Source organism: Pomacea canaliculata, linkage group LG12 (assembly GCF_003073045.1).
Source record: "Pomacea canaliculata isolate SZHN2017 linkage group LG12, ASM307304v1, whole genome shotgun sequence".
NCBI lineage: Eukaryota > Metazoa > Mollusca > Gastropoda > Architaenioglossa > Ampullariidae > Pomacea > Pomacea canaliculata.
In genome coordinates, this window is record NC_037601.1 from 12,042,992 (window position 1) to 12,064,524 (window position 21,533).

The following is a 21,533-nucleotide window of genomic DNA, read 5'->3' on the forward strand; positions in this document are numbered from 1 at the left end:
ACACACACCGAGCAGAAAGTATGCGGTGAACACTAATGTTGTAGAATCATTTATTTGTGACAAACTCTTTGAAATTACTAAAATATATCGAATTTTGTTTTCAAGTGAAATCAAGATATTACATCTTAAGGGAACAGAGATGACAAATGCTGTATACGTGAATTACAATTCCCTATATATTTTAATTCTCATTCCGCGAAGACTTGCACACCAACACACTCGATCATCAGTGACTTGATCGTATCTTGCGCAATGCAAGGCCTGAAGGAAGCCACGAACGCGAGGTTCGTCGTCCGCAAACATGTCCAAACAAGAACGCCGTCAAGCTTGCGTGCAAGCGGGACCTATAAATACTTATTTGAAAAATTAGTTTCTCATTCCGCGAAGACTTGCACACCAATACACTCAGTAAGTGACACAACGGACTGATCTTAGCAAAAGCAGCAAAAGATCTCGAACATCGATCTGAGTCGGGATGTTTTGACTTTTTAATTGTTGTTAACTTCTGACATGACAAGGGTAGAATATGTGTCGAGAAAACCGGTATACCCTCGATCATTCTAAGATATAGCGCTGATAACTTAATTGCCTTATTCGACTTGCATGTATATGTCGGTATGGATATGGTAGATTAATTGTATGTTGAATCATTGAAACAGTTGTAAAGGATATAAATATATATATAGGTCGTGTAGGAGTCAAATTTCAACTTATAGATGGATGTCTTTGTTTAATACATGCACAGGGAGATTAAGATCCAGAGATACAACACAATATTTATATATAATTCACAGGAGACCGATTTCCACAAAGTGAAATTAAAAGTAAGTAAAAATCGAAGCCATGGCTTCTGCAGCAGCAACAGCAAATTCGAAAGGCAAGTGCAAGTACGGAAACAAGTGTTACAGGAAAAATAAAGATCATCTGGACCAATATTCTCATCCTGGAGATGATGAAACTGGTGATACTAAAGGTAATGAATGAGCAAGATGTAATACATGTTCTGAGCAGAGTTAACGGCTTCTTTTTCAGTTATATACAAATCAGAAGTTGAGAAACACACACACACACAGATGAAATTAAAACAAGCAAGCTCCCACCTACATAAATCTTATAAATCTTTTATAGTCACTTTCAGTTCGCTGTTCTTTCCAACTATATATATATACTTGTTTTAGTGTGTAGTGTGACCACTATAATGTGGTGTTCAATAATTTATGCAGAAATTCAGTCTACCATTTAGAACTGATGACTTAATTATTCTAGAGGCTATGTTGTCATTTTACCACATTAATTATATATGACAGGTCAGGAAATCTCAGGCCAAATATAAATAATATATACTGTAGCAGGCTCATTATGATCAAAGTTGTGACATATGAAATACAATGTAGTAAAATTACAGCTAACAGTAGAAAAAAAAATTCCTAGACTATTTTCAGATTTTTTTGGTCAGAATAACAGATTTTTTAAATTGTTAGCAATTAGTTTAAAGCATACTACGATCGAGATGCTAATAAGAGTTTCACTGATTGGAAATGTTTACTTTTCTGATGTCCAATCTTTAATCAGTTAGTGAAACTCTTACTCTAAAAGTATGTTCCATTCTATAACATATGTTTGTTCTAAGACAATTTACATCTTCAGTGAATTATAAAGTAACACACACATATAATTGTATATATACATGTGAGTGCACATATCCACATTTAGAAAGTTGCAAAAAGTTTCCAATACAATTAAAGTAACACATTACAGTGTGATAGTCATTTACTTATTTGGATGTTTACCCAAGAAATGCCACAAAGGAGTTATAACTTGCAGATATCAAAGAAGAAAAAAATGCCAAGACAGGAAAGGAGGTTGCACAGAAAGCAGTAAGTGTGTATGGAGTCAGGATTAAGGACCTGAAAACAGTGGACAAAAAAAAATATTTCCTTTATAAAGGAAAGGAATTTTTTTAATCTGCATAGATAGCTGCAGACTAAAAGACAGTGAAGTGTAAAAAAAAAATTTCAAATGGCATTCATCATAAGATACTGATTTCTCAGATCTGAGCAACAAACTGTTTCTTTTTATGACATACAAGCTGTCAAACATCAGAATACATAAAAAAGTATATGATTAAATTTGAAATATGCTTAATTATTAAGGACTAGTCAATGGGTGACTGTATGTTAAATAATTTTTAACGTGTTATTGCAGGATATCATGGATGTAGCCTTCTCCTGTGTGATGATGAAGAATACTGACATTTAATTTCTTTCATTTAGCAACAAAAATTAAGGGGTTATTCATTCAGATTTCAGATATTAAATCTAGTATCTTAAAATGAAATGGTGTCAGTCATTTGAAATTTATTTTACTTCTTGGGCGGCTGTTTAAAAACTATTTCATTGTTTTGTTGTTCACAGAAGTAAGACTCTGTTGATTGATGCAAACAATGTAAACATATAACAGGTGTGAAGGATGCCCAGAGCAACAAGTGCAGATTGAGGTTCAAGAATATTGGCTTTTGTGTCAGATTTGTTACATTCTCCTACTTTGTTACTGATGAGGGACATTGTATGAATATCTGTTCATCTTTCTTGTGTTTCAGCGGCTGACACATGAAATCAGTGCTGCGGATGAACCTGAAGGAGAACCTTGGAAAACCCGTTTGCAGAAAAGAAAATCAGAAGAAGAGTCTGCTGCTCTTGCTGAGGTAATACTTAACTATTTTAATTTTTGCCCTCCTTTGTTCAGAGTGTGCTTATATTGTTGGACATGAACAGGAAGCATAAATGTAAAGTAAATCTACTGATATGTAAAACAGATTGGACTTAGATACAGGAGATATAGGTATACCTAGAGAGCAAAGGTTGTGCTCACATCTGACTCAAGATTTACAGGTAAGGGAAACAGGCAAGGATGGACATAAGCAGTAGTAGAAAAAGAATCAATGATAGTAATAAGATGGCGACAACTTATTCTTATGTTCCTCATATTTATGTTTGAGAACCTAATACTGTATTGAGCTTTTCTGGTGGTAGGGAAGGGAGAGAATTTCTGAGTGTTGAAAGATGAGGAGTGTTGTTGTGCTAATCACTGCTTCAGATGACAGGACGATAGCGCATACATAAAAAAGTTTCACAAGAAGTGCTTATTGCATGGCTTTGCAAGAAGTCTTGATGCATACATTTTGTTACTGCCTAGATTGTATTTGCTGTATTTGCTGTTATATTTTGGTTTAGATGCTTGATTCTAACAGATGTTTTGTGAAAGTTCTTGATTTTTGTAGGTTCTTTGCCTGAAGAAACAAAAGACAGAAGATGGGGCAGTGCCAGGTCCTTCAAAGACATCAGGCAGCAAACAGGCGAGGAAGACTGTGAAACACTATAAAGCCAGGAAAGAGAAGTGCAAATATTGGAGCAAGTGCTATCGAAAAGAGAAGGTGCACCGGCTGGAGTTTTTGCATCCAGGTGACTCAGAGGAGGAAGACAGTGAGAAAGGTGAGCTAGATGTCAAGTGGAGAAAGCTCTGGGTGAAAGTATTGCAAGAGCAAGAGAGACAGAGAGAGAGCTAGTGTGTTTGTATATGTCTGTCTCCCATCCATCTTTGATTATCTCACCATGTTGATTTTATTGTTTAACTTCAGCATGCTATATAGTAGCTTTGCATTGATAACATGTTTGTTTAAAACAATTCAGTTCCTTTAATTAAATCCTTTGTTCTCTTGATGCATATGTCTGGCATCTGGGAAATGCCTTTCAGGTTTGTTTATACTCATTTACCTTTTCCTCCAATGATTAAGCTTTGTTGATCATTTTAAAGTGCTGAGGGGCATGAGATGCGATCACAGTGTACATGCTTTGGTCTTTCCAGATCTTAATGAGGAGACGAAGGCAAAGAGAGGAGACAATAAACCACTGCATGAGCTTAATGAAGATGAATGTGTCAAGTTTAATACTGGCTATAAACTTGAAAGAAGCGGAGATGTCTATTTGTGCTCGTGGGTCTAGAGCATTGCATTATCAAGTTCTTTTTATGAAGGAAGATAGGAGTAGAAACATGTTTCTCTTTCTCATGTTTTCCTCAAGTAGAATCTAGAAAAATATGCAGGGAATAAGACATTAGAAACCAACACTCATACCCTCACTGTATCTCTATTCCATGTATTTGTTATGTAATTGCTGTATCTGATGGTATCATTATATAATTTGATTTGACCCCAGGTGCAGCATTAAGTATGAGTATTTCTTGAGATGAACCATTTTGATATAAATTTCTGCATGCCAGTAGCACTAAAAATTACAGATAGGCATTGCAATTTCATTACCTGTGTTATTCAATTTACCAGTCACGACCTTTACATTTTAATTTCTATGCCATTTATTTTGAATAATATAAATTTTCTGATATTTTGACCATTTTTTGTAATTGCATAGATCTTGTTTGTGACCTTAGGATTTAAAAGAAAAGCTATAATGGTTATCTTGTGTGTTAACTAAATAGTCACGGGTAATCACATACATTTCAAGCTCTGTGTAATTGCAGATGTGCTGGCTGGAAGGCACAGAGTGTTAGGGAAGAGGAGAGGTCATGTAAACATTTGAAAGAGTATTTGGGAGATGACTTTGAGAAGGGGCGGCTGCAAAACATAAAGAAGAAAACATACATTGCCCCTCATATCAGTGTCAGCGTTCTCCTTGCACACAAGTATGATGAGAAGTAAGTCGAGGGAAATCTATAATAATAAACTTTGAAAAAACTCACTTTGGTAGGCTTGTAGTCCTTGCTTACCTGTAAACTTACTGCACAATCCCACCAAAATAAGTACCTGTATTAACTCAAAACTATGCATGATCATCATGTGATATCAAATGCCATGAACTATTTCTGTTAAGAAATATAATGGATTTAAGCAGTTTTATATGTTTTACTTTATATGGCATATTTGATATGGTTGATGTTTTATGTAATCTGCTTGAATTATTATTTTAAAAGAGTCAATAAGCGTCAGGGCATTTCTATGGTAGAGATAAGAAATTAATTAATTTTTTGTTTGAGAAATAACAGTGCATATTGCATAGGTAAAGTTTACAAACTAACAGTACATATTGGCTATTTCAGTGTACACGATCCAGTTGGATGGTGGATAAGTGAAAAATTAGATGGTGTACGTGCATTCTGGAATGGAAGGTAAGATAGAAATGAAGTTGCAAGATTTGAGAACATTCTGTCTAGCTTTAATCATAAATACTTTATCAAATGTTCAAAATGATGAATTAGAAAATTGAATGTGTTTTTCTTACCAGCCTATATATTTTTTGCAGGTGTTTCTATTCCAGACTGGGAAATGCCTTTTATGCTCCTTCATGGTTCACAGCAGTAAGCTGAGAAAATATGTGCATTTTAAGAGAAAAAAGATGAAACTGAAATATCTTGAAAGATCTGCCTGTGCTTAAATTTGAATCTTGACAGTTTATGAAATTTGTTGAAGATAGTTCATATTTTGAGTGGTAGGCTTCAAAGTGATTCTAGCAGTAGACAAATTAATGTCCAAAATGTTCTTGTTATCAGAAATGGGTTTTGGTTTATTATTAAAAACAAAATTAAGTTTTTCATTAAATTTAAAAGAGAAGTAGTTACCAATAAATTAAGCTGCTAGTGTACTTTGTAGGACCTGCCAAAAGAAATGCATTTGGATGGAGAACTGTTTGGAGGCCGAGGACAGTTTCAGTCTACAGTTAGCATTGTGAAGAATGCAGAATGTGATGATTACAAAAAAATAAAATATCACGTATGTATTTGATCTCTGTGTAGCCTAATTAATCAACAGAACATACTGAACCTGTTCCAGTCAAGTGTTTGTGCATTTCTTTCATATGTATATTTGGAGAGAGCTAAGGAGATGAGAAATGGAAAGGACATTTAAATTTATTTTGACTTGCATTTATATTTGTTTATACGGTTTAGACATATCATGATATGAAATAAGCTGCAGTTAATGTTGTTCATGTTGTTTTCATCTATGGCCAAATGTTTATATCATCTAGCTTTGGATTTAATCAAGCCTTTAAATGGATGGTAATTTCATATATAGGTATTTGACTCACCAAGTCTTGAAAAGAAACCTTTTGAAGAACGAATCACTGCCATCAAAGACTACTTTGAAGAAAAGAAGTGGGTTTCTGTTCCAAAGCCTTAAATTGGTTTTATTTAAGCTTTGCTTTCTTTTCTATTACTCATTTTTTTGCATGCATATAAATCCTCTTTGAGGTTTAACAGTCAAAAAGCCTGTTAAAATACATTTGAGCATGAAAGACACTATTCTGACCAAAACTGCCATAAAATAATTTCAAGTTTATCTGCAATCACTTCTGTGATCACATCCTAAAATTTCTGCCCAGAAACTACATGAAGTTATTGCTCTTTTTGTGTCGTGAATCTTTAGGCCCAAGTTTGCAGTGTTTGTAGAACACACTAAGTGTACAAATAAGAAGCAGCTGGATGACATGCTGAAGAAAGTTCTAGACCGTGGTGGTGAGGGGCTTATGATCAGGAAGCCCAAGTCACAATATGAAAGAAATCGGTCAACCACACTGCTAAAGATCAAGAAGTTCTATGATGCTGAGGTAATTTGTGTTCCTGTTTGGTTTAAGAGTTTGTAATGTTTTAATATACTAGCTCTGTGATGTGAGCTCACTTCCCACTGTGACTAGTGGCCTTTGCATTAAACTAATGATCCAATTTGTTAAAACTTGAGGAGTTTTTATTCTAAAGTGGTTGCTAGCCCTTGTACTTTGTGCTAATATTTCACAAAACTATATGTCTGTAAAAATCTTGATGTATTGGAATTTAGTCCTATTGATAACTGTGTTATCAACAGGGTTTTCTTAACAAAATTTTTAAAATCCTAAATCATCAAACACTGATCCACAGAATTAATGTCTTTGTTTCTGTGCATAAATGTTCAACTTATTGTACTCAAAAAATACAGTTGTGGGCAGAGAAGAAGTCAAATCTAAGAAAGAAATGGAAGAAAAAAAAAGAAAGCCATCACCATCAATGATGACAGAAGGAAATAAAGTTGCTGCATACTCATAATATTCTAGTTTTTCTGGTATGTTTTTTTTTAATCAGATGCATGGTTTTGGCTCTTATATCTTCAGGCCATTGTGATTGGTCATGAAAAAGGCAAGGGAAGAAACCTGTTTGTATGTGGAGCACTGCGTTGTCGAATGGCATGTGGAACAGAATTTTCAGTGGGTTCAGGGTAAGTAATTTCACTCCTTATTTTTCAGATCCTACAATGACAGTTAAACGTTACATCATTCTTGTAGCTAAGAATATTTTATAATCGTAAATGAATAAGATTTTATGCATATGAATGATGAAATATTACAATTTCAAAATCTGTGCTTATTTGATCATTTTATTGCTTAAACTAACTTAGCAATGAACTGATGCTAAGGATCAGTATTCTCAGAATGACAAGTACAGAATGGGTTGTGAATGAACAGTATAGCTCAATATACTGTGTGATTTTATTTCAGACTGAGTGACAAAGATAGAAAGCATCCACCCAAAATTGGTTCAATAATTACATACAAATTTCAAGAACTAACAAAGGGTGGGCACCCAAGATTTCCCACTTTTTTGGGTATTCGTATTGACATGACTGAACCAAAAGATGCTGATATCAGGCCAGTCACTTCTGATGACTAAGACTGATTATGCTGTTCAAAATCAGAGTACCATTTGTTAAATGCATAATATATATATAGACATTTTAAGCTTTGAAGATGTGTAGGAATGAAAATTCCTTCATTATTTTTGTGTGAAGAATAATAACTTATTGTGTAGATTTTGAAATGCCAGAAAGATATTTAGAATTTAGTTCACTGTCTTATTTTAGGTCAAGAAGCTCATTTTTGTGATAGCATCATGGGTTGTTTTTGTTAAGGCAGCACCCTGTAGACCATACAGAGAACCCAGTTTTACCTCACTGGCCTTATGAATATTCAGTCAATATTTCACTGAGTCGATTTATGTGGTCAAGACTTTGATCTCTTTGTCACATTCCATGTTTTAATTTTAAAATAACTGTTTTGAAGGATTTTTTTAATGTTCTTTTGTGCAATAACTATAAGATGGTATAGATTTCATGAAACATTTTGTGTGCCTTAGGATTTTTATGTATTTTTTAATGTTATTGATTTAATGGTGGCTAAATGACCTTGTAAAGGCTGGGTACACAATTTTTATTCTGGCCTGTTGCATATCATGCACAGCATGTTTTTGGCTTTATGGAACTGTGATGACATCTAATGTTTTTTGGGTTAGTTTAATACTTAACTACATATAATAATTATGACCTTACAGAATTTTGCACATTTTTGAAGCTGTGATATACAGATTTGTGATACAAATGAGATCTTACTTTTACACATTTTTTCTGGCTTGACAATAAACCATTTTTTATATGCTAGCTTATGTGAGAACCATAGGCACAGTATATTATAGTATGTTAGTGTAGTATGAAATTTTACATGACTAATATAGTTTACCACAGAAAGTGCATAGACATATTTATGAAATAACAGTAAGAACTTCATTTGAATTTTAAATTGTTTCACAACTTGTTTTCTACGCTTCTTGAAACATTTGAGTTGCAGGGGTACACAGTGGCTCAAAATGGTTTTAGACTGTTGACAGCAAGTTATAAGAGATAAAGCATCACCTTTGAAAATGCTGCTTGCATTATCATTTATTTTTTTGTTTGTGAAATATGCTTTCTCATTCACATTAAAATATTGAACATTCACGCTTCACGCAAATCATTCTATTCTTCTTCCTTTACGTCAGCAGAAAAAAGATTAGTTTTGTTTTGTTGCTGATTGAATATTTATATTGTGTGAAGGTAAAACAATTGTTACTTGAGAAAAGAAACTACTTTTCTTATCCTAACTGGCAGCTTTTGAATGCATTATTGGACACCTTGCAAAAAAAAAAAAAAAGCAAGCAAAAAAACCCAAACCACCAACCTACCTCTACCATGAATGGGGAAGTGGATAGCCCAGTGGTTTGAGTGTTGGTGTCTGAGCTGAGGGGGGTGCCAGTTCACTACACAAGTAGCATAGCATACTTCTTTCAATACCCAGCTGTCGAGAATGGGTACCTCATTCCATAAAGGGTTGGAGAAGTAAAGCAGCAAGAGGGGTGATGGGGGCTTAAGAAGCAGACCTGAGAAAAGTGAGGTTTTAACACTCAGTCCCGATGACCTTTCTATAAGCAATATAAAAATCTCAAATTCCATTCAGATATTTTCTTGAAGAAATAATAAACTAATAATAAATTCTTTATTTCCGTGTACAGTGAAAGACTCTTTGTGGAAATGCAGAAAAGTTGTACAGACCTACATAAGAAGCACTCATCTAGTATACAATTCATATGCCACAAATGTGTTTTGCTATTAAAAAGCTAGCACGAAATATGGCTGATTTCAAAGATACCACATATTTTGACACTCATATTCATTTTACATCAAAGCAAACTGACAAACCTGGTGTTGCCATAACAATTCTATCACAGTTTCAATTTTTTAAATTGCAAAAATAAGATCCCTGTCCCTCATAAACCAAAGCTGATAACATGACTGCAACAATCCCAATAGCTCAAAAAGAAATTGATCAAAAGGGAATCCTTGTTCTCCTATACTCTGTTCCACCAATAGGTGTCTTCTTTGATGGATCCCACTGAATTTCAGATTTGTTTGAAGATGGTACTGATTATTGATGATAGCCACAACTAAGCATTGAAATTAAGTAAAGACTAGTTATTTTCAGTGGTTTATGAAAGCATATAGCACACACTAAAACATGTAAAAATAAATTGGTGGCCACATTTATAATAATGATAAAGAATATCAAACATAACCAAGAAACATATATACATGCCCTTATATAAATGGATACAATGCCACTTCCCATCAATGTTTTTCAACATATATCAATCATCTTTTCAAAAATAACTTAGAAAGGACTGTTTAGCATGACACAAAATCTAGTATTAGTAGATTTACAAAGTAATTTCTCTTTAAAGACAGGCAATATTATTTTATGAAAATATTTGCAAATTTTTATGAGGAATGATCTTGTATGACAACGAGCAGTAGTCAAAGAAACATTCTGATTTTTGTGTAAGCTTTCTAATGTTAACAAAAGCACACAAGATGGACAAGTAGGGACATTATATATAAACTTATGATGAAGAGAAAAAAATAGTAGGAAAATAAATATGTTAATTCTATGAAACATATACACATTTAATATAGACATTCTCTGATACCATCATCATAAAAATGAAAATTAAGACCATGAATAAACATGAATGAGGAAAAATGTTATGCATGAATGTTAGTTTCAAGGGCTTTAAAAACAGCTGGAATGGTGAATCTACACAACTGGAAATTGTACTCAGTTTTCCAAATCCAACAACAAAAAGTTCCTTATGATTTTAATGAAAAATTAGTACCACACAAAAATATTTTAAGATTTGATGACAGTGAACACATAAGGAATAATTGTAACACATTTCTTGATGAACAGTGTGGATTATCATTTTTATAAATTCTGGATACTTTAACTCCTTTTAACCATATTTATCTTTTAGGTACTTTAAAAATCAGCAGCAACAGGGGCAGTCTATATGCACATCTGCTAACATTTACTTTTGTGCTCATGATGGATGATGTTATTCCTTTCCTGTAAACTTAAAAAGAGTTAAAAAAGCAGCGTAGATTCCTAATATAGTTCTTTTTTTGTCAGTCCCGGTACAGTAAAACTGATTCATTCTGGCTGCTTAATATAATAAACAATTAAAATCTTTGCTACAGGAACTATTTAAGGGCAGTTAATTTAAAATATTGTTCTACTTTTATTCTATAGTTAATAAAACATATTTATGTCATGACTGATGCTCATTTGTAACTTGTCAATAAAAATAAATGAGCTTTCATATTTACAAGTAGCTTAATTTTACAAATTTAACATGAAGATTGTTTCTTTTTTTTCTTCAAAATGTCTTGATGCAGATTTGGTTCTCCTTTCAAGAGCTTTCCTTTGCTTCCCAGCTGGCTTATCCTGATCTTTGATAACCTACGTCTGCCCACTTCTGCCTCCATTTATTGTAGGTAGTGAAATTTGAAATACTAGCACATAGTTAAAGCAAACTGATAAAGAATTACCCAAAATTAGTTCAGGTTTTCGTATAAGAATTTTCTCCAACTCAAACCATTTTTGTAGTGATTTGGAAAATTTAATTAAATTTATTTGGCAGACTTCTCTCCCCAGCTCTTGTTTAGTGGTCTAGCAGCTTGAATGTCATTCATAGTTATCTGCTTATGAGTTTATATCACTTTTCTCTGATCTGCTTGAAATGCTTTATGGAAACAAGACAAATTCTTTATGTGCATTACGCCTTAAGGATGCAGAAGAAGGCTTTGTCCTAGATAGCAATGTCTTAAACTATGCTGTTGTGATCATTCAGATACTAGGAAATCAACATGAAACAGTAAGTGAAATACCAAACTATTCATGCATCCTCAAGAAGGCACCGGGTGTCAGATCCATCATCATCATCGCATGATGGACTGTCAAGGCACAGAATGCACACAGAGTCTGCATCGCTTTCATTGGTCTCCTTATCTTCGTCTCCTGTTCCTGGCATCTGCCTGCCAGTGGAAACAGCAGTGACAGCACCATTGTCTTTCTTGTCTTTGTCCACCAGAAGTTGGTTGTCTGGAAATGTATCCATAAGAATAGCACTAGCTGAATCCTGGCTGCTACACTCCCCAGTTTGATTGCCTTCTCTATCCTCCGATGCAAGAAAATGGCCTTGATGACTTATGGAAGAATGTGGAAACTCAATCTGTATAGACTCTTCATAGGCGAGATTTCTGTGGTCCCCATACTCATCAGCTTCTGAGTCACTAGAATCATCTGGTGGAAGGATCTGTATCTGTAGTCGAGGAGTAGACAGGCTAGGACTTGGGCTTGATATATCATCAGACAAGTCCATGAGACTAATCAGATTCTGAATTGCCCGTTCCTCACTGTCTCTTCCACCATCTTGTGTGTCTCCAGCATCCACATCTCTAGGAAGGAGTGTCTGAGACCTTGTGCTGGAGCCCTCTGTTGGCTCGTGCATCAGGCGCATCACTTCATTCTGAGCCATGAATTCCCTCACAGCTTCATCATAAGGTCGAGAGGTCAGCATGGCCTCATGATAAGGTGGAGGCGGTGCTCTCCGACGAAACATCTCTGCCTGAAGCCTGCTCAGTGGTGTGTCAAATCGGGAGCTTCGTGGATGTTCATTTGCACGCAGGGCATAAACTTTGCAAGCACAGCCCAGAGCCAAAACCAGAAGAAGGGAGCTTATCAAGGAACCAACCACTGCTGCCACAATTACTTTCCTTGCACTGCCTGCAAGTATGAGATAACAAAATCCTACATTGTGAACTATATGTTATCAAGAACAGAATGACTATTTATAACTAAACTACAAGTGCTTTGTTATTCACCTACTTACGAGTCTTGATATACCCATGATATCCAAATCTGCTTATCCATTGTTTACCAATTGTATCATATTTAGTCTTTACATCAAGAGTAAAAAATTGATATATTACTATTTTACCTAGCCTGCAGTCAGTTTCATCACTGCTATCGCCACAGTCATCTGTTCCATCACAAACCCATCCATCAAGGATGCATCTCTTGTTTGCACAGAGGAAAAGATTCTTTTCAGCAGAGCATTGTTCTTTGTCTGTAAATAATCAACAATGCTGATGAGAAATGTGAAGTAACAGTTAAATCATCATCAATGACAAAGTTTCTACATAAAATTCTTTGTATTTATCACATAAAAATAAAATAAGGAACACCAATGAAAAGAAGAAAAAAGAAAGAAGTGGAAAAAGAAGAAAACACAGAATTTTAAAGTTATCTATCATGTTTGATGTTTATTCAGGGTTAACACTAGGACAGGTTACTTACTGCAGTTCCTTTCATCAGCATAGTTGTCGCAAACTTTGGACCCACTACACCGATCTTGCCTAGTATAACATCTTCCACGACTCTCACCAAACTCATAACAGCTGAACAAAGACGATGGACACCCATCTGAAGCAGAGGTTAATGTTCTTTCACTTGTCACATAAACACTCCTTCAAGTCTTGAATGTTCTTTTGAATCATAATCCTCATCATGATCTATAATTATGTTTTATTTCCTATTGACTCTGAGGAAATATTTATTAGGGTGAGTGGCCTGCTATCCTGAAGTTATTAAACAGCATTCATTATCCATAAAACAGAAGGGATTTTTAGACCCCCAGATATAACTATCGGGTGTAGAGGGACAGTGATAGACATTTGGTTTTTGAAATTTGTCTCTGCAATACAATACCCCTAATCAATGTGCAATATCCTTGGTACTGGCAATAATGTGCACAAGAAAGATCTAGACAGGACAAATCAGACTGGTGTGAACACTATGCAACAAGTAAAGATGCTACTCACAGCATCCTCTTTCATCTTGTCCTGATACTGGACAATCCCATATTCCATCACACTGCTGTAGTTCAGTGAAGCATTTGCCATCATCAGGGCCACAAGAAAGCCTGCCCTGTTCACATGTGTCTGTGAAAGAATGGGCATAATTTTATACTTTTTATAGAAGAACTCTCCTTTTTCTTAAAAAAGCAAAAATACAATTTAAAAAATACATTTGTGTATTCAAATAGTATAACAGTGCATGGCTGTATTCACTGACTAATATGTCTTTTACATGCAAAATACTGTTGTTATAAGGAGCTGACTAAAAAGGTTATTTAAAAATTATAGCTGTTTCCTTTAGAACCTTATTTATGTGATTACCCTTTAAGAATATTTCTCAGAAGCTGCCAGCTGTGATCTATATAAGCCATAACGTACATTTGTAAAGCAGAGTTCAGAGTGTAGTTCATGGTTTCATGCAGATTTACAACAAGGCAAAGATTATTTTTGTCAAGTTTGCTTCTTTCAGTTACACAGCTTGCTTGGCTCAAAAGCTAGAAAACTTCCTGATTCCTCCTATTAGTTAATGGGTGCATGATTTTATTTCAGAAAAGGTAGAAAGTGAAGTGAAAGTTGGGTTTCATATACCTCTTGCCATGCCCTAGACTTAGCCACTAATTCTTTACTGTTTTTAGAACACTTTAATTTTACTGTCACGATAGCACTCTATTTACTCTCTATACTAAAGCACTATATTTAGTGCCTCTATAGCAGTAGTAAGTAAAGTTTACTATTATTTTCTACATTATTTACATTATTATTTTCTATTAAAGCACTTGACTATATGACATTTAGTAAGATTTTACTGTCTTTATGACACTAGAGTATGTGATTTTTACTTTTTTCCTCTTTAGCACCCACCTCAATAAAAAAGTCATACCTTGAACAAAATACCGTGCAACAAAAGCTTTCCACAAGATCTGTGGAGGCCTTGAATAACCAGCAAAGAACTTTATGAACAAGACATTTGATGAGGACACGATGGTATGGACACTTTCATTGAACCAAGCTACCATTGGTGCATTCTCATTTGGGCCATCATATACTTCAATATACTGATCTCTCCACAGCTTAAACACTTGGAACTCAAGATTTATGGTCGCCGTTGGATCATTATTTTCGATCAACCAACAGGCATCCCTGATGTCAGAGACAAGATATGGGTAAGGAGGCATGCTGAAGTTTCCTTCTTGTTCAGTTAAAATGTGGCGCCACTGGTATCCCAATGTGGTATCTGGATGTTGGAATGGAATGTCTACATCTGCATCATGGTAGCTTGATGCTGGTGTTGTGTGATTAGAAGCAGATGTCAAGTAAAGATTTCTAAAAGAATCTGAAAAATACAAGAATAATACTGACTGAACAATACATGCCATTTACATGCAAGAAAATCTAGCTATATCTAGTGAATATAGACAAACTGCCACAAAAAAAAAAAAAAAAAAAAAAAAATGAAAACAGCAAGAACAGAAAAGAAAGATGCACAAAGCACATAAATGCTACTTCTCACATCTTCTATAACCAAGTCATGATACATGCTAACAATAATGCATAACAATTTATAACTGAAGTCACTTTATATTGAATACTGAATATTCTTCTGATGTTTTATGTACTATAGCGCAAGTTTGACTTGTACTGCAACATTCCAACCTCGTTCTGTTTCAGCTATGCATCAAGATCTTTTTATAATCAGCTGATCAAAACAGACATATTGTAACATGCAAAACCACAACTGTGGTGTTTATATATTTAAGGTAAAAAGCTGCTTTGTATCAGTTTATATCTAGCACAAAATTTGAAGATGCCGTCTTACTTCTGTCGTCATAAAGTGGTGGATCACAGTTTTTCTCATCTGAGCTGTCCCCACATTCATCATAGCCATTACATCGCCATATTCCCAGAATGCACTTGCCATTTTCACATAAATAATTATCCCCCAAACATACTGAAGCTGGTTGAGGACCTGTGTAGACAAATGGAGACAGAAATCTGCACAATGGCTGGTAAGATCAAGTTCACAAAATGAGAATTCATCAGATTAAAGGTAAGAACTAATTATCCCAGATGCAACAAAACTAAGGTAACCTGTTTTTTTTTTTAAATTGAAAGGTACAGTACAATGAATTTGTTTCCAAAATGATTTAGTTGTGCTCAGAACAAAATAGTTCATTTACAGGAAATGTAAATTTAGTTACTTCAAACCATAGATTTAAGGTCTGGACTTAAGCAGCATGTGTTACTACACCACAGCCACACCTCATTGTTAAGACAAGTGCACAGCTAAACTGAACACTACATTATATTTCAATAATAGAGTTTAGTTGATTACAAGATACTAATACTAATTCCCAGTATCTTTGTAACTATGTTCAGTTTATGGAAAACAATTCCCTTAAGACTGGTAATATTTTAGAAAGTGGTTGTAATGCCACTGCCTTTGTGTCACCAATGGGACAGTTCTTCTTAATGATACCTGCTACGAATTATAACAGCAGTTACTGAGATGGAATGAAGAATGTGTAAAGTGCATGGTCATCAATATCTCCTACCTGCAATGTAGTACAGAAAGAAACCAATGCCCTGTGGATTCGATCCTGTCCTAAATCGGATCCAAAGGTAATTGTGGATTTCATCAAACCGCTTTATATATGGTTCAGAACTATTGCCACAAACTTTAATCTTGGGAACAGGGCCAATGAGAAGATAATTTTCTTCACAGTTATCATTGTCTAATGAGCGAGGCAAATCTAGTGTGGAAAAACTGAAAAAAGACAAAGATACAGTTGGCGAGAAAGTTGTACATGGACACACCATTTGTAAATTTCAAGAAGTGATTTTAATGCAAGCTAAAATTTAACATGCATGGAAAAAAAATGCCTTTCTTAATTTTATGAAAATATAAAGCATAGATAAACAAGTACAAAATAAACTATAATATAATGCAAATAAATAAAGAGACCATAATGTTAAACGCACACAGAAATACATATATATATATAAACTCCTTATCCCTACCCCTTTCAGATGTAAACACCTTTAGCGAAGTTTTCTGCAAGTACATAGGAACTGTCAAAGTGAACAAGAAATTATTAGAAATATACAACTGATGCTTTTATCAGTTGTTGGTGGGTAACCTAAGTTTGAAGTAAAAGTTCTGAAGCCCCTTGAAAACATTTTTACCTGACAGTAAGCACTTCACCAGGAATACCCCTGTAGAACCAGAACTTGCAGGTATGAGGTAAGACAGCAGAAGGAAAGTTGTCGTTATTGATGTGACCAGACTTGCTCTTAATATCTGTCCTTGAGCAATCTTTAAAGACACATAAAAATGTATGTTTGAGGTAAATGCTGGTACTCTTGGTGTGTGTATATGTGCGCATACACACACATCCCCTTGATGCAGATTCACATAGTATTTGCATACCTATGTTTTTCAAAACGGTTGATTTAAATCTTTGCACAACATAGGAATTATATTATATTGTATGAAGAGATACATTCAAAAATACTTTCAACATATTATGCTCCAATTATCATTATAAATATATTTTATGAAAGTTAGCAAAACAAATGCCACCATGGTCAGTATAATAGAAATAAGTTTTTCAGCATCTTCAACAAGCAATTTATCACCATTCTATAAAGCTTTATTAAAATTACTTCTGATTGTGCTTCCTTGAGTTGAGTAGCAGGTTCCAGACAATATGAAAAATGTGGCGATGAAACCTGAAATTTTAAGTGAGAAAATATTAATAATTGAATTAACAATAGTGCCTTGAAAATATCCTATGATTTGGTAATTGTTCCCATATTAAGTTTCATTTAAACAGTTTTTCAAAACATACAACTAAAATGGCTTTGAATACAGATGATTATGTGCATAACAACAGGTTCCCCATTGCTTATAAACATGCATAAATCACAAAAGAGCAAACCAAATTATGTAAAGAAAGTTTGATAAGAAGGATCTGAAAATATACATGATCTGGTGTCAGGTGTTCAAAAATATCAAAGTGTAAGTTATATGTATCAATGCATAAAGATTCATAACACTGATGTTATGAATAGGAATCAAGATCACAACAATATTAACTTTTTTTCCCTATGGTTGGTTGATAAAACAGCAATTCCATCTCGGATTCTGATACTTCCTAGCAAATTAAATGGCATTTGAAAACTTTTTGCACTTTATAGAGGAAAATCTCTGACAACAGATGGCTTTCTTGCACATAACTCTGTGCACTTTACATGCCATATAAGGGATGACTGTTACCTTTATTGTTCAGTTTCAACTTTATAGTGGATCGAGATATCTACCCACTAACTTAATGAGGAACCAATATGATTCAAAGATTTTCCTCTATCAACCCATGCTAAAGGTAAGGTGTTTAAGGCTATTATTTTATGTTTACTTTCAAGCACCTCTCTGCATAACTTCACCTCCTAGAGCTTACCTGTTATTTGTTATCACGATGAATTGCTTTAATAAAATAGAATATCCTAGACCAAAACACATTTAACTCAATTCGTTAGTATACTTACATTCTTATCTTAAGAAAAGTATGTTTAGATCAATGTAAATAATGAGCATAAACAAATAATGTCCCCGGATTCATTAACTAGCGAACTGAGATAATTGGTACATATTATCCTACACCATAATAATCTTACCTTTAAATGTACCCATTTCAAGGTGCATATCACAAATATATATCCTTTTAGGGTGTTTGATGAACTGTTGACAAAGAGCCGTTGGTAATGTCCTTGTCAACCAGGATAATTTTTACGCCGTCTTCCAGGAAGCCATTTTTATCCGCGCACTATCGCTGAGAGTTATCCTTCTTGCCCGGGTGCTTAGCGATCGTTTGCGTCATTGTGTCAAATAAAATTAAAAAACACCCGCTGTATTCCGAGTATCCGTGGGCAAGCAGGCTGATAACAGCGGTTTATAAAAGGGTATGTGCTCAATGCTGGCAATAAACTTTGTCCTTACAGAGAGAATATCAACCGTTTTATCTCCGATGTACTGACAACATCTCGCGAGTTACTGTTCTTGACTAAGGAATGAAGTTGTGAAAATTAATTAGTGATAAGTCGATGATTGGGAAAGTTAAGACCGCGTTTAGCGATACCCATGCAACCACCCCAAGGGTGGAGTGCATATGCATTTCACAAAGTGCAAGAGATCCAAGTTGCACTGATAAAGTGGAGGACCAGCCTTTGCTTGAACCTCAAGAATATTCACAGTCAAATGTCACTTGTTTATAAACATGAATAAACTTTTCTGTGCATTATCATCAAGTCCTTGAGCCAGATTTACTGAAGGGTCATATTTGACGATATTGCGATTAGCTGTCGCCTGCTTTCTCTGTTCTTCTCAAAAGGAGCGATATTAATAGATCGTCTTTAGGATATGTACCAATTAAGGCCTGACAGGTCTTTTATGCAGTGGTGTACCGTGTGGGAAGATTCTTGGCTTTTGTGTGGGGGGGGGGGGGGGGGGCAGGGCCGTGCTTAGGGGCAGGCGGACGAGCATCTGCCTAGGGCCCGCGCTTTTGATTGATATGGTAACTAGGCATATGGAAGTGTAGTCAGCCGTGGCGTGAGGGCTCCGCACATGCCCTTTGCCTCGGGCCCCGCGGGGGCTAAGAACGGGCCTGGGGGGGGGGGGGCAAACTCCATGCTGACAATGAACGACGTTCACATTCTTGCCTCATCGGTATCTTATTTTTGAGGAGGCGGAGGCGCCCCCATCCCTTGCCCGTCTGGTTCCTATATACGCCACTGTTATGTACGGTCCTTCGGCAAGGGTGAATTAGGGTACATGTATTTAATAATAATAAAAGGATCATGCAGGATAATCATTGTAAATTTTAGTGATCCTAAAATATCATACCAATTCAACTTGTGTCTATTTACTATTCTCACTCATAGTTCATCGTTGGACAACGTAGACTATATTCTCCTTCTGTTAGTGTTCAAGACTCGCTCGCATGTATAGAAGATGGAGATCGATGACCAAATAGCCTGATTAGTCGAGAATAGTCGAGAGACGTTGTCATTTCAGATGTTGTCGCCATTCCAGATGTGTTTCAGTGTAGTGAGTGCTGCTGTTTAAGCTTCTGAGACAGTTGAGCTAAACAATTTAAGACTGAGGGCAATCTATATAGCTTCTATTCATTGACTTTGATGTCATAGGTGATGTCGCTGATGTTGTTGGCTTGGTCCTGTTGGCGTTGATCTCTATGTCGCAGTACAGTGATACCTCGGTTCTCGAACATAATTCGTTACGGGAGGACGGTCGAGAACCAAATTGTTCGAGAACCGAAGCAATGAAACCCATAGGAAATAATGGAAACTGGATTAATTCGTTCCAAGCCCCAGAAAATGCCTATTTACTGGCCTAATTTGTATATAATGTAGAAAAACATGAGTCTCAACAAGAAATAAGAAATAAAAGTGTATTATTAAAAAATAAAATAAAATAAAAATGTACTGTACAGTACAGTAAATTGTGTTTCATTTACTGTACCTGTACCAAACTTTATGGCAGGAGGGAATGAATGTGGAGGGAGGAGGGAAGGGGGATGGTTATTGCTTTGAAGGGGAGTCCTCTTCAATAAAAACAGAGGGTAACAGCTCTTCGGGTGTTTCTGTTCTCTGTATCTTTTGCTGAGGAGAATCAGAATCTTGCTCTGCAGTTGCTTGTCTGATTTCTTTACGGAAGAATTTGTCAATTGTTTGCTGTTTTTTTCTCCTCTGCACTCACACTGATGACGCAAGCAGGCGCACTGGGCAGAATGAACGCCATTCGGCTCAACTCGGCTCATCTCGGACGTTCGGATGTTCGAGTTCCAAATATTTGTTCGGATTCCAAGACAAAATTTTCTCGAATTTCCTGGTCGAATACCGATTTGGTCGAAAGTCAAGGCGTTCGAGAACCGAGGTATCACTGTATAATGTTTCTGAAGGCAAGATCGGCAAGCTCTTGTTCTTTGCCTTCTTACACATCTATGTCATCGGCAGTAGTCTTATCCCTTTCTTATTTTTTGCATGTGAATTGCTGGATTTACCACATTCTTAAAGGCATCTAGTCCATCTATGAACGGGTATATCGGTGAATAAAAAAAAAACACAAAAAGAGGACACTAACCAAAGCAAGCCGATTTAATAAGCTATCAAGAATCTTGAAAATAGTTTTTCATAGTATACGTTTAAACGAAGTGAACTACAGCAATGGATTGTACTTATTTCAACCTTCAGTTGTACATATTTCGACTTGGATTAGATGTATTTCAAACTTATTGTAGATATTTAAGTCGTCCACTGTCTGTTTTGTTGTTCGCCGAAGAAATCTTATCAGCTGAAAACAGGAAGACCGGTGGCCAGTTTTTGCAACCACATCTGTTCGAGGTTCAAGGCTTTTTTGGTCTTGGTGACTAGGTCAGAAAAACTTCACATTCTATAATCTTAACTACTCTATTAATTAAATTAATAGTATCTATCTGTTAACGACGACGACGACGATGACGACGACGCCGACGACAACGACGACGACGACGACGTGGATCAGGTGTGCATCGGATAAAGAATTGGGAAAAGTGTTGAGTATATACACGCACAAAAACAATACAACACAATCTTCAAGTGTCGTCAGATGTAATGGGGATATAGGAATCAATCTGAAACTCGCAGACAAGGTAACAGCACCGGATGTACAAAATCAGATCTTAAAAAAATTGCGACAGGAAACCGAAATCCTTTGTAGAATGACAAGGATGATGATAAATGAGGGCAGATAAATAAAGTACGACCATGAATGACAATATTTCTCAAAAAACATGAAGGCGGGTCAAAGGACCCTATGACCTCAAGAAGTCAGAAAAAAGATAATGCAGTCCGGATCTTTTGACTGATTTACTGAGACAAG

The 21,533-nt window shown here is 35.5% G+C and overlaps 2 protein-coding genes across 3 annotated transcripts; one reads left to right on the forward strand and one right to left on the reverse strand.

Annotated features, from left to right (window-relative positions):
- The first annotated feature begins 220 nt into the window (after positions 1-220).
- On the forward strand, positions 221-9,002 carry LOC112576783 (DNA ligase-like). Of its 2 annotated transcripts, XM_025259496.1 has the most exons (14): positions 221-408; positions 795-973; positions 1,825-1,877; positions 2,600-2,704; positions 3,281-3,491; positions 3,865-3,991; positions 4,537-4,710; positions 5,113-5,181; positions 5,316-5,370; positions 5,663-5,782; positions 6,086-6,165; positions 6,437-6,617; positions 7,155-7,258; positions 7,539-9,002. In XM_025259496.1, the coding sequence occupies exons 2-14, from the start codon at positions 844-846 to the stop codon at positions 7,708-7,710; spliced, it is 1,581 nt and encodes a 526-aa protein (XP_025115281.1). In that variant the 5' UTR covers positions 221-408; positions 795-843; the 3' UTR covers positions 7,711-9,002. The 2 variants fall into 2 exon arrangements, with proteins under 2 accessions (XP_025115281.1, XP_025115282.1); XM_025259497.1 differs by lacking the exons at positions 221-408; positions 1,825-1,877 and having other exon boundaries at positions 808-973.
- Positions 9,003-9,327: 325 nt separating this feature from the next.
- LOC112576782 (low-density lipoprotein receptor-related protein 12-like) lies at positions 9,328-18,444 on the reverse strand. The gene is made up of 10 exons (XM_025259495.1): positions 18,275-18,444; positions 17,264-17,329; positions 16,784-16,913; positions 16,153-16,364; positions 15,417-15,566; positions 14,481-14,933; positions 13,565-13,684; positions 13,041-13,166; positions 12,682-12,810; positions 9,328-12,467 (listed from the first exon to the last, which is right to left on the reverse strand). The coding sequence occupies exons 1-10, from the start codon at positions 18,300-18,302 to the stop codon at positions 11,578-11,580; spliced, it is 2,304 nt and encodes a 767-aa protein (XP_025115280.1). The 5' UTR covers positions 18,303-18,444; the 3' UTR covers positions 9,328-11,577.
- Positions 18,445-21,533: the final 3,089 nt, after the last annotated feature.

Bases quoted from the DNA above. Each gene is read 5' to 3' on its own strand.
- LOC112576783 (XM_025259496.1), top strand. From the start codon at position 844: ATGGCTTCTGCAGCAGCAACAGCAAATTCGAAAGGCAAGTGCAAGTAC. The intron at 5,371-5,662 runs GTAAGCTGAGAA...TGTACTTTGTAG, and splicing joins CTCCTTCATGGTTCACAGCA to GACCTGCCAAAAGAAATGCA. The intron at 7,259-7,538 runs GTAAGTAATTTC...ATTTTATTTCAG, and splicing joins GAATTTTCAGTGGGTTCAGG to ACTGAGTGACAAAGATAGAA.
- LOC112576782 (XM_025259495.1), bottom strand. From the start codon at position 18,302: ATGCACCTTGAAATGGGTACATTTAAAG. The intron at 16,914-17,263 runs GTAATTTTAATA...GTGTCTTTAAAG, and splicing joins TCAAGGAAGCACAATCAGAA to ATTGCTCAAGGACAGATATT. The intron at 12,468-12,681 runs GTAAAATAGTAA...TCATACTTGCAG, and splicing joins TGAAACTGACTGCAGGCTAG to GCAGTGCAAGGAAAGTAATT.